The sequence below is a fragment of the Ornithodoros turicata genome, chromosome 1, assembly GCF_037126465.1.
Source record: "Ornithodoros turicata isolate Travis chromosome 1, ASM3712646v1, whole genome shotgun sequence".
Classification (NCBI taxonomy): domain Eukaryota; kingdom Metazoa; phylum Arthropoda; class Arachnida; order Ixodida; family Argasidae; genus Ornithodoros; species Ornithodoros turicata.
Window position 1 is genome coordinate 2,696,957 of NC_088201.1, and position 13,323 is coordinate 2,710,279.

The 13,323-nt window shown below is 46.7% G+C and overlaps 2 protein-coding genes across 2 annotated transcripts; one reads left to right on the forward strand and one right to left on the reverse strand.

Annotated features, from left to right (window-relative positions):
- Nucleotides 1-6,457: 6,457 nt before the first annotated feature.
- On the reverse strand, nucleotides 6,458-9,910 carry LOC135377298 (THAP domain-containing protein 7-like). Its single transcript, XM_064609630.1, has 7 exons — nucleotides 9,747-9,910; nucleotides 9,474-9,666; nucleotides 9,045-9,248; nucleotides 8,947-8,985; nucleotides 7,376-7,450; nucleotides 7,180-7,239; nucleotides 6,458-7,062 (listed from the first exon to the last, which is right to left on the reverse strand). Exons 1-7 carry the CDS (start codon nucleotides 9,821-9,823, stop codon nucleotides 6,937-6,939), a joined length of 774 nt encoding a protein of 257 aa, XP_064465700.1. The 5' UTR covers nucleotides 9,824-9,910; the 3' UTR covers nucleotides 6,458-6,936.
- Nucleotides 9,911-10,256: 346 nt separating this feature from the next.
- LOC135377299 (tyrosine--tRNA ligase, cytoplasmic-like) lies at nucleotides 10,257-12,163 on the forward strand. The gene is given in 4 exon segments (XM_064609631.1): nucleotides 10,257-11,301; nucleotides 11,303-11,493; nucleotides 11,495-11,814; nucleotides 11,817-12,163. Coding segments are annotated over 4 exon segments (1,590 nt in total). The 5' UTR covers nucleotides 10,257-10,422; the 3' UTR covers nucleotides 12,017-12,163.
- The last annotated feature ends 1,160 nt before the right edge of the window (nucleotides 12,164-13,323 follow it).

Genomic DNA, 13,323 nt, shown 5'->3' on the forward strand with positions numbered 1-13,323 from the left:
GTGTGAAGAAAAGGTAAGAGCTCTTGGCTAAATTAAAAATGGGGACTTTATATGGACAAGGAGGATTTCCCCCCCTTGTTTTCGTCTCCCAAATGCTCTACCAAAGGTACGATTTTGGGGGGGGGGGGGGGGGTTACTTTTGGTTTCGTTTAGTCTGGGCAATAAAAAATGGGCCGTTCAAAATTGTGACCGTCCAAGGTGCAACCAGAGTGACTTTACTGGACGCTGTGTTTCACATGACAAAGGCCTTATAAATGGGATAACTCATCCTTATGGACAGTGAATGGCCCCCCTCTGGCCCTGAGATCGCTCTCTCTTGGAGAAGTCTGTGGGACGCAGGAAAAGTACTGATAATGTGCACCGTGACACTCTGTAGGTCGGACTAGCAACTTGTAATAGAATATTACACCTTCTAGAGTATTATAATACATACGATATACATATACAGTGAGCCCTCGATTTACGAACGGTTTGTCGGGGGACGAAACACCTCCCATGTATTTCTCCCTTGGTTTACGAGCCCTTGATATCTTGTCCGAACAGTGAACACATTTTGCGGGCACCCAACCCAGGAAACTTCCCATTTTTGACCTCGATGTATGAACAGGACAACTTTGGCCGCCCGTGTCAATAGCACAGAAGAATCAATGAAGGTCACAGGAGGTCAAGATTATCTGGGGTCGAGACTATAGGAAGGATGACCAATTTGGCAAGTGAAGGTCAGTGACTATGGACGTCTTACATCGTGGCTCGTATGACTAACAGCGGGCAATTCCAGAAGCGTCCGCACAAGGTGAGATTGACCTTTTCATCCCGCGCGTGTTGCCACTTTATAGAGACTGACTCCGAAATGGAAGGCCATGCGAGATTTCGAAGTGAAGAGTGATCTCTCGAGTGTCAGGTTATTGTCTTCTCTCCTGGGAAAAATCAACAATGGAGAGTCAATGCGCCAGAGTATTATTACAACGTTTTTTCGAAGTTAATCGAAGTGGACTAAAAAAAAATTGGCTGAAATTGCCATCTCACGTCGTCAAGAGCCTCTCTTCTTTCATTAGCGCTTACCCACTTTCATACCTCGATCCATGAATTTCACAAATCTAGGGTTGACTGTAATACATATTATATACACCACCCTTTCTCACCAGCCACCCCACCAAGGATGTCCAGGAACGATGTACTTCCATCGTATGTTATGATAGGCAAGATAGCTGCTGACCTCGATGTCCTCGATTGCTTTCTAGAGGGTACGCAGTTCATGCTCCGCACATTTAAAACTGTGGGTGTTTTCCGAATATATTGTAGACGGTAAGCCTAGTCTTGCCACAAATCTTGGGAAGCTCGTAAGAAATGCTTCAACTGCATGGATGACGTAACTTCGAGATGGAAGTAAGCAACAGTATGTAGTATTTAGCAATGTTGCTTCGTCCATATTGTGGACCAGCAAAGTCTACTCAGGTCGTTTCAACATATAATACTTAAATTTTGTGCATCATAATACATAATACGAATACTCTACTGCCCACCCCTGCAATTTCGTATGATTTTTAAGCAAAAGTTTTTGTTGTAGTCTTTGCCTTGGAAACTGTACAATGCATCTGCAAATACTCTTTTTATTTTACACAGATTTTTTATAAAAATTCTGTGAGAGCAGCACTGATGCCATTTTGGCAAGAGGGTTATGCGGCCAGGCAAATATCCTGTAGGACAGTGTATGCAACTACTGGACGACTGATTAGCTAAAATTCATTAACTTATTAATAAGGTGTTTTTGGGAAATGAGAGATAGAATTGGAGCCAGTGATTATTCCAATCCAGCGTCCTCATTAAACACCCTGAGAAGCGAACGTACCAAGAGACATAAACTGCCAAATTTCGCAATGCAAATGAGCCGAAACTAGAACTATGCACTTCTCGAGCGCAGAAACGACGCGACCTTGAGCTTATCTGGGTCGGAGAGCGGTCTATCTGGCCAACAGATTAACGCATACTCCAATCAGCTCCACCGCTCCAAAGCACGTGGTCCTCTCACGAAGCGCCTATATCATGTGACCGGCGTGCAACCGCAACCAGCTTCCTTCTCCGCTACAGAGACTATGCCATGGACGATAGTAAAATGGGAAAAATTCAAGAACTGATGAAAAGCAAAAGATACGAAGATGTTCCAAGTTCTCAATTTGTTCGGAAGGAAACTAACGGGCAAAAAATAGGAGGACTCTAGCACTCGCAAGTGAATAAAATAAGTATTTAAAGAGATTGAAACATTTATTTTACTGAAAAACAAGCTTTCGGACGGAGTCCGTCCTTCATGCTCGCACCTGAAGAAGGACGGACTCCGTCTGAAAGCTTGTTTTTCAGTAAAATAAATGTTTCAATCTCTTTAAATACTTATTTTATTCTCAATTTGTGTTTGTCTCTCTTGTTGCTAGTGGCCGCTGCAAGCGCCACATAGCATTATTGGGGAGAAGAAACGACATGCGCACTACTATCCTACTATCATCATTGCCACCGCCGTTCGTCTGCTACGCAGGGTACGCAGGGCTACTAGGCTGTTGCTACAGGTTGCTAAGTGCGCCCTACCCTCTGCCGTACCCAGTGGGCCGTACCTCTTCTACCTCTTCGTCGTTCTCAACCACAGGGCGGCCCTTCAATGCAATCGCCCATACACGAGAGCGTGCCAGTAGGCGCCATCTTGTCGTGTTCACACGTGACCATAAACATGGCGGCGCCCACGAACCGCGACCTGGGTCGATGTAAACATTGTAACGCCGTTCGTTTGTTTTTGTCCGTTTCATTTTATAAGATCATCCAGCCTTGGTTATTACTGTCGCGTTGTAGTAGAAAAGTAGGTCTCCAAGTGTAATACAATTAGAAGGCAGTGGGATGTCTGAAAAACGAAATAATGCTGTAGGAGAGGTTGTTACTTGTGCCACTTTACTTGTTGGGTAAAACTGTAATTCCTCCATTCACCTCACATTATTTATAAGGCACAATCACTGATAATACATTTGAAGAATTACCGTAGTACCTGAAATGCAGCCTGCGCGCATTGTTTCACGCTAGGTCTGCTGATTTCTGTCACCTCATACTGTGCCTGTAAAGCTGATTTCTCAACAGACTGCTTTGTTTTGCTTGCAAAAGCCGGGCTGAGTATACAACCAAAGGAAGGAGGCAGTGTGACTTCTGCATTTTTGCAACTGACAAAACGTTCTAAGCAATAAATTGCATTCTCACTGTGCTCGAAAATTTTTACCTCCACACCGAAATCTCACTTTCATGCGCACACACAATCATTCCTCAAGCAGCCTGCCAGCGTTTGTTCCAGTCTATCAGCTGCAGTACTTGCGTTTCTCCTGTAATTATAGCTGTAGGGCTGCTCTCTCCTGTCGTGCTAAGAAATCCTTTTAGCTGACACTGCTTCAGGACTGGGGCAACGTCTGGGTATAGTATTGGAATATGAATGCAGATGACAGTATTATGGCCCAATTAGTACACATTTATCATTGGGAACAACAACTTATTAGGGGAAATATAATAACAAATCACAGTGGCATGTACTTTGGCTCCTAAGGCAACTATTGTCCTTTGAACTGGGTAAGCTTAGTGTACATTTGCCGGCATCTAATCTTGTGCAACTCTTCTGTACGTAGTCTGCAAGCGTGATGAATGCGTATGCTTAAGTATTTGTGAGCAATAGATCGTATTAGATGAAAGTAGTGATTTTCAAGTGACGTCTGTTCGAGCATGTGGTCATTACGTATGGAGCTGAACACACCCCTGTCCATCATAGACTCCAGCACTTGTAAGATTAACCTTTGCAGAAGTGTTGCCGATGATATGCCCTCCTGGAAAAGAGCTGCACGCAGCAGCTTCTCAGATTTCCTGCAAATGGTGATCACATCATCAGATGGATAGGGAAGTCTGTGAAAGTAATCCTTTTGTTGTATTAGTGAATGGTAGAGGGAAGGTGTACGGACTGTCAGGTGGGAGATGCAGATGTCACATTTCAGATACTCGCATAGGTAGCACACTATACGTCCTGCAATGTACACTATCACTCTTTCACCAAAAGTTGATGGCTCCGTTGGGTCTGAGAAGTAGTTATGCTCACGTAGATCCTCCTGTAGAGTCACTTCTTCTGCAGGTATGCTTCTTCCTCTTGATGTCCAGTTAATTATGTCTTCCGATAGGGGCTGTCTAGCGCTGCTGACGTGCAGTATGGAGACATTTTCGAGTGGTAAACAATTTCCTTTTTGAGAGGCTTCCACTTCGGTGTTAATGATCAATCTTTTGTATGCTGCTGCAAACTGCCTTGCAGTAGGATTATTGTTGTATCCTCCATGCGAACGTACTAAACCAAAGAACAGTTCCAGATGATCTTGACTGACGCGATGTGTTGGGAAGTATGTCACAAGGTTCTTAGAGTGGAGAAAGTCATAGAGCTCGATGGCACTCTTGCAGCATGTGATGAAACCAAGAAACCCAGTTTTCCGGTTAGTCTGCACAAGAAGTGGCCCAGAGTTGCTCCTCCGTAGACTGCAAATGTATGTTGTGGCTATTTGAAACATTGTGCGTGCCCTTTCGATGTTTTCCGGACAGAGCGGCCTCTTCCATGACTTCTGGTGCATATTGACGGAGTTCAACACATCGAACACATTATTGATAACTCTCAGGAACCTCTCAGTTGCCTCCGAGTCCTCAAACCCTGATACACCTAGATCACGACACTCATGTATGGCATCTGCAATGCTCATGCTTAAAAGCTCTGCAGCAAGATTGACTTTCATGGGCTGCCGCTGCCACTGAACATGCGCCCTCCTTAGTTTATTTGCGGCATGGAGCCCCTCTTTCTGTTGAAGTGAGTGGAGTGCCTCTATGTAGTCCATGATATTTCCTTGCCATCTTCATCAATGAAGGACTTGAAGTGAGAAAATGCATTTCGTATTAACTTCAGCATGTGGCAAGCGTCAAGAAATACGCTTATGGGCTCGGCTGTGTCAGGATGGGGAAAGCTGGTCCGTAGATTTTCAAACTGCAGCGAGCATCCTAAGTTATGCAACATTGACAAGTTTGCTGCAGCACCGTCGCAGGTAACAGATACAACCTTCACTCCAACATTGTGTACAAGAGACAAGCCTTGAAGGACAAGGTTACTTCTTTGCTCGCCAGTTATTCCATCTACAAGGAAGTATCCTATCGGCAGCTTCCACTGCTCATGTAACGAAACAAGTAGGATGACAAATGCCTCCTTTGCTACAGCACAAGAATCCTCCGAGGTTGGCCCAACGGTTGCGAAGCCATAAGTCCTTTTCCCATCCCACTCGACATGCCTCCTAATCGCCATCTCATCAACCATAAGACTGCATACAGTTGACAGTGCTTTCTGGTTGTTGTCCGTAACACGCATCTGCAGGGCTAACAGCGCTTCTTTTGAGTACCCTGGCTCACCTTCGACTGACTGGTACCACTTCCGTATCGTACGTGGGTGGGGTAGACACGTGTCAAAGACCTGCCTTACATAGTTATATGCACGTGGCGAATAGAAATGTAAGGTAAGTGCAAACGCTCGTAACTCTGGGCTGTACTTATGAGGCAAGCTTGTCCCCTTACTTTTTGCTGACTGCCTCATCAGCAAGTCCTTGTTTGCACCGGCAATGTTTTCGAGGCAGCTTGCGTGTTCTTGAAGTAAAATGTTCTGAGATGTGAGATGGGATATCACATGCTGTAGCTTTGCAACTTTCTGCTTGATGCGTCTTTGTGCCTGCTGCAAGGCCTTGATTCGTTTTTTGCTGAGGGTATGCAGGTTGCCTATACGTTTGACTTCCTTTTTGAGGAAGGCCTTTACTGGCGTGTCTTCAGAGGATGTCGCCTGAGACAACAGGTACCAATAACCTCATTAATACTCAGCTGTGAACAATTTAGATAGTACGTGGCAGCCACATGCAAGGCCATGCAGTCATGCACAGGTTGTGCTTCTGGTCAGATACATGTAGGAGCTGCTTGCTCAGAGTTCCTTTACAACACAGCATGATTGCCTGTCTGGTACAGGACCTACTCATATGGTGGCTATTCGAAGAAAGTATGAATATCTACAGTTACTGTCCTAACATTATGTTTACTAAAATTTAAAAAAAACATCTGATGCGGCAGTTAGCCTGCCTATAGTGAGCTGCCAGCTCTCAGCGTATCACTCGTACAGATAAACAGACCTTGCATGTCTCGAATTTAACTGTTTACTATGAGCACTCTTGACGTATTTACCTAGCACTGAATGGAAGCAATCGCACCCTTATATCTTTGTGAATTAGGACCTAGTATCACGAGACACAGTAGCACAACACTGCTCCTTTTTTGACACACTGTGCATATACTCACTAGAGGAGAGATCCACATTGCAGTGGTCACAGTAGATGACAAAAAGTCAGCCATGCAGATCACAGAAGTTTCTCCACGCCATGCGCTTGATCAAATCCATCTTTATTGATTCAAACAGTACAATTCATTGTGACAAGTATTGGGGTTAGTAATAATCAGCAGCATGCATACCAAGCTGGGAATTCCCTCCATGATATAGAGCACTCTCTGAGCTTTGTAACTATAACTATTAGGCTACAAGTGTTGCCAGCATCGCTGCAGCAGAGACAGATCAGTTTTGTCAGAAAGACTGTCCCTCTTAGTTCACTCAGACTACCCTCATACCCATTGCTAACACCAATAAGTGCTGGCAACAGATAATTTGAGAAATGTTTCCTCGGGCCAGTAACTATACAACAGGCTGCAACTAACGGCACTGCACTGTACTGAAATGTAGCCGTGAAAGGGGCAATAATATGTTTAAACTGTATGCTCAAGTCTAACTGGTTTTCCCTTATGCACCTGTACTGTATGAAATAAGGTATTTGAAAGCCTGCTCCTGGAACATATACTTGAATGGTGCAGTCAGCACCTACAGTGGAATCTTAACGTATTAGTTATGAACATGCAATTCTTTTCCACGTCGAGTATAATTCTTACCAAAGGTTCACATCTGCTGGTGCTTGGAGTTGAGCCACTGGGGGTTGTGTCCTGGAAAGATGTGGAAATAGCAGTACAAATGTAATACATAGGATGTTCAGTATGATCATAACCCCTGTGCGTTAGTTATGTACATCCTAGTCTTTCCACTGAGAGCACAATCCTTACCATGGGGTCAGGCCTGCTAGTGTTCGGAGTCAAGCTTGTGAACAGACAAGCGGAAGAGCCCTGAAAAGAAATTAAATTAAGTACACAACCGCGGTGTAAAGTCCCAATACTCAGAGGCAAAGAGGAAGGCTACATTTGATTTGCAGTGGAGAGAGAATGAGAGAAGCCCCTAGTGTCAATACTTCCGAAGGCTTACCGTGCGCGACTGTTCAAATCGCCCTGGTGTGTCGGAACTGATACTGCTGGAAGCCTTGGCTGGTGTGGGGCTGGACTGGAAGGAGAGTGCACGCAAGAACCATTATCATTAAAACACTGTTTCATTCAGGGCCCTTGATAATCAGAACAAAACGAAAACTTCCGAATAAAGATTCAAAAGTCCTGCAGCACTTGTAGATGGAGTTTGGTGCTGTATCGTGGAAAGCATGGGCGGATCCAGGATTATTCGCGGCTGGGATTCAGTATGGACAAATGCCAGGCGCATGCTGGGATTGGTCCATTGAACACCATGTTAAAGCCAAGATATGAGGGGGTAGCGGACAACCTCGGTTTACACCGTGCGGGAGTAGTCTTCGAAGCAGTGACCCAGTGTGCGAAATTTTAATGGAAAATGCGATTGATGGGCATTAAAGTGAACAGTGTTTTTTTCATGCGTAGGGCATGTTTAAATCTGTACAAGATCTGTTTGGGGTACCTGTGAGGAAGTGGGTTTTATGGTCGTTGGAAATGCTTTTCAAATATAGTTGCCCGAACTAAATCCTACTGTGTTCTCATGATTTTTGCTCTTCTGTGTGATCGTCATGCCATGGATATATTGCAGGGTGCTGGTATACAGGGTGCATCATTAAGAACTGATCAGAGTGCATCACAGTGAGACTGATAAACGGAAACCGGAGGCTACCTTTGTGGTACAGCTTGGGACAAAAGTTTACGGAACACGACACTAGCGTATTTCTGCATCGGAGCGGCCCACCGCTGCTTATCGGGGAGAGATAGAATAAGAAACGGGTGACCAGCCATAGTATCAATCCTTCAGTATGTGTGTCCGCTCCTGCACGCTGCTAGGGTGTCGCTCTAGTGGAGAAATGCGACACCCCGGTGTTCCGTAAACTTTTGTCCCAAGCTGTACTTGGGTTACAAACAGGTGTCACATCAAAAGTAGCACCTGGTTGTAACTCATGTGCAACATAGATACTCTCTGGTTTAGGATTATTGCTCTCTTCATGAAGAGCTCTGATCAGTTTTTAATGTCGCACACTATATACATGTGACATGCAAGCCAGGCACCGAATGTGTAAGTGCATGACAGGCACAATGTATCTGTGGTTCATTTGTTTGTGCTGCTGAGGCTTCACATTGAAGTTGTGGTAGGTGGCTTAGTAGTGAAGCTGAGCTGTTGATTCCCTACACACGATTATGAGTAAGAGCATAACACCTTGGGTCTAACTTCTGTACAGCCTGAAAAACCGAACCATGACACACTTGGAGAAGAGAAAGGGAGGCCAGTGTTTGGGCAACCACTGCCACAGAGCAAGTGGCTCAATTCTGAGTAAGACCTAATGGTCAACTGGGGATGACAATGAATAGGAAGCTTGCTAACCAACTCAAGGACTAGCATGCGATACAGTTCATCTTTCACTCCACTAAGTAAGCAAGACTGACAAATTGATGTATCGTATAAAACAAATAAAAACATGAAGGCAGCACAAACCCATAAAGATTTACTCGTGAAACAAACTGTGCGGTTAATGCTAAAAAAATGATACCTACCACAGCAGACACAAGAGGTGTGCTTGTAGTTCTGTCTACCTGTAACGGCATACTATTGTTCGGCATCACATTTGAAAGGCTTTCAAATATGTGCTCACATGGATTCGCTCTGGTGTCTTTGGTTCGAGCAGGCCCACATCCATTGGCTCTTGAGTGTCAGATCCAGACGCCATGCTCACTTCAATCTCCTCCTGTGTGTCAGGCTCAGGCAGGCTCACGTTGCTCGTGCCGGGTTCAGGCGTGCACACGCCTATTGGTTCTTGCCCGCTAGGTTCCCGTCTGGCTGGCAAGTCATGCTCCTCCTGACGTGACAACGAACGAGTTGTATTTACCAGACTTTTAAACACCAAAGACACAAAAGAACTGGTGAACGTATTTTGTGGTCAAAGGGCCTGACCTCGAGCAAATACTTGGCAAATTTGACCGCTAACATGTCCCTTGCATTAATTCCCTTTGTACCCAAGCTCTGGGCCCATAGTGTGGCTATATGCAATTGATTATCGACCATAATTATGGCGAAAACGTACCTGGTGAACTTGAACCGACGGATGTGCGACAGGAACGGAACCCTCCCGCAGGCGCACGCGTGTTAGCGACGTTCTGTCGAAGTCCTCGTTCCTGAAGTGTTTTGAGCACACTCGGCTGTACTTCGTTGGCACCCAATCCGGTCTCCCGATCGCATTCACCCATTGCAATCGTAAGGACTCGTCTCGGGGAAAGCTAAAACGTACCGCCGAGAACAAACAAAGGCAAACATAATGAGACGAATCGAAACCGAGAGCACAGGGGTATATACTTACTGGTGGTACGTTATGCCAGATTCTTTACTTGCAAACTCTGAACGATTAGCGCAACCGGAATAACAACACACTACCATGGCCTGTCACAGAAGTGGCATGTGTGGCAAGCAAACGCAATTCAATAGCCAAACACGCGAAGTCAAAGCGGACGTCGAAAGCGGCGAAGCAGATGACACGGATCAGCTGAGACGGAGAAACAAAAACATAATAAAGAAAACAAGCCAAGCCGAGATGTGATTGGGCGATAGTTCCGTGACGTTGAACACGACAAGATGGCGATTTTGCGGAAAGCGACCGCTTGGGGGTAGTTACAAAAATGGCGGCTTTCTGGCCCCCCTGTGTTCTCAACAGAGCCCGTCGTATATAGCCGCAGTTTCGGAAAATCACGTGGTAACGAATAGTGCTAACTAGCGCCAAATCCCATAGCGCAGCGGCGATTGCCAGAACTACTACACCGGTGCCGGTAGCTTTGCGGATGTCCAGACCTGACCTGGTTCCATCCATAGCCAGATAGCCAGCCATGCGATAGCGTAGCGCAGCGCCACGCGCCACCGCCACTTGGTTGACGAAGCGAACAACGCGTGGCGTGGTGCATGGTTATGTGCACAGTTTGACACGTGTGCTCCGTATGTCATAGCGTATCCTAATACTCCGGGCATCGAGTGTCGATTCAACGATGGCAGAACACGTTACCGACGGTCCAGCGACGAGCGCCAAAGAAAGGATCGCACTGGTAACTCGCAATCTACAAGAAGTATTGGGTGACGCTCGAATGAATGAAATCATGAAGCAGCGTGACCTGAAAATATATTGGGGAACGGCTACAACAGGAAAACCCCACGTCGCTTACTTCGTGCCCATGTCCAAGATTGCAGACTTTCTCAAGGCTGGTTGCGAAGTGACAATTTTGTTCGCTGATCTCCACGCTTACTTGGATAACATGAAAGCACCGTGGGAACTCTTAGAGCTTCGTGCGCAGTACTACGAACACGTCATTAAGGCTATGCTCACCTCTATTGGAGTACCATTGGAGAAACTACGTTTCGTCAAGGGAAGTACGTACCAGCTGAGCCGAGAATTCTCGCTGGACGTATACCGCCTCGTGTCCATGGTCACAGAGCATGACGCAAAGAAGGCTGGAGCTGAAGTGGTCAAGCAAGTGGATCACCCTCTTCTCAGCAGCATGCTGTACCCATGTCTTCAGGCACTCGATGAAGAATACCTGCATGTTGATGCCCAGTTTGGAGGAGTGGACCAGAGAAAAATCTTCACTTTCTCGGAAAAGTACCTTCCACAGTTGGGCTACGAGAAACGGATCCATTTGATGAACCCCATGGTGCCCGGCCTTTCGGGCGCCAAGATGAGCTCGTCTCAAGAGGATTCCAAGATTGACCTCCTCGATACTCCTTCAGCCATCAGGAGCAAGTTGAAGAAGGCCTTCTGTGAGCCAGGCAACTTAGAGGAGAACGGCGTGCTTGCCTTTGTCAAGCACGTCATTTTCCCGCTGGCCCACGGAAAAGAAATAATCCTGGAACGGGACGAGGCACATGGTGGCAAACATTGTCTACGAAACCTACCAGCAAATGGAAGAGGATTTTAGAGGCTTAAAGCTACACCCCGGTGACCTGAAAGCCCTGGTGGAGAAACATCTCAACTGTCTACTCGAACCCATACGTGAAATCTTTAGCGACCCAAAGCTGCAAGCGTTGACCGCCAGGGCGTACCCGCCGCCGAGCAAAAGCCGTTCCCGACGACGTCACTCCCCAACGTCTGAACATCAAAATAGGAAAAATCGTCGAGATCCAAGACCACCCCGACGCGGACACGCTCTACGTCTCCAAGGTCGACCTGGCTGAGCCCTCCGGCTGTCGAACGGTCGTCAGTGGTCTCCGCAAGCTGCTGCCTAAAGAGGACCTTCTCGACACGTTAGTGGTCGTACTGTGCAACCTGAAACCGGCGAAGATGCGCGGCGTCGAGTCGCAGGGCATGGTGCTCTGCGCGTCGAAGGACGGCCGCACGGAGCCGCTGCGACCTCCCCCCGAGAGCCGGCCAGGAAGTCGGGTGTTTGTGAGGGCTACGAGGATGCCGCGGCCGCGGACGAACAGCTCAACCCCAAGAAGAAGGTCTGGGACAAGCTGCAGGCGGACTTGGTCACGTCCACGAGCCTCGTGGCCGAGTGGAAGGGCTGTCGGCTCCTCGTTGCCGGATCGGAAGACGAGGAAAAACGGCTGGTCACCTGTGCCTCTCTCGCCGAAGCGCCCATCAAATAGCCACTCTATATTTTATGCTTATTTAATTGCGACGCGGCACATTATTGCTTGTGGGTTGGGACGTACGTTGCTACAGATGGTTGAAGCCTTTACAATTTTTTTTTGTAGGTTGACCGTAAACCTGAATAAAAAGGAATGGTGCGACAATCGAAGACTGTTGCATAATGAGCCCTAAAAGAGTTGTTTTGCTTTGACCAAGAATAGTCTTCACGATGATTTGCGGTTTACGTCGCACTATTAAGACCACTATGGTCACGAGCGACGTGGCAAATGAAGTTTTGCTCACCTGACAGTGCTTGAAGCATGTGCCAAAATGTCTGCCCACGTCGCACTGCTGTAAACGTCACTCGCGGAAGATACCGTGTCTAATCATCTTGCGTTCTGCCACAAACCAAACCAATGGGTGGCTTCGAAACCAATACCAATGTAAATCTAAATGGGGATGGGGATTTCGTAGGTGGGTGTGCCACCCGTACAGTGATTTATTCAGAATCAAGTAAGGGGTTAGTGCCGGATCTCTGAGTATCTCGACGTGTTTGACGCTGTTTGAAATTTGGCGTGGCGTCAGTGAGTTGAAATAAGTGAATTAATCGAGCACTGCATATTGCAATTTATGGTGCATATGAATAACATGTGCTACATCATAAGTAATATGGGTAGGTCATGCTGAAGTTAAACTTCCGTAAAAACCTGACTTTCCTCCATCCATATGAATCATGCGTGCACTGGCCATGCAGATAGGCCCCCCACAACGGAGTGCCCCGGGCCCTCACCGTTGTAAATCCGGTGCTGTGTGGTTGTCCTGTGTGGTTGTGTGGTTGTCCTTATTACAGCTTTGCGAATCATTGCGATATGTGTCTGAAGCTAAAATGACAGTAGAGTGGAGTAGATAGCATCTAACCCCTTTTGATGCAGGGCGCAGAAGGTCGCAGCTGTGGCAATGCTGTAGCTGGGCTCAGCTCTGTCGAGCTTTTAGCTCTTCCCACTTGTCCGGCGGCGTTGCGTTGACCGATGCATTCGGACGAAGTTGTTTCGGAAAGAACAACGAGGAAGCACACAAGCTGGTGGCTATGGTTGTTGTTTCGTTTTCGTTTTCGCAGTACAGTTTAGTGAGAATATTGGCTTCATTTCTTTTTTTTTTTTTTTGCTTCGCTTGGCGTTTGTAGGCATGTTGTAGGGCTCTACAATGGAGAAGGACGCAAGAGATACAACAGAAGGATGTGTTGCAGGGTCTCCCCGGTCTAGGGGGGGTGTACAGGCAGGGAAGGGTGGAAACTGCTGGCTTTTAGGAGTTTCTGGGCTGGTAT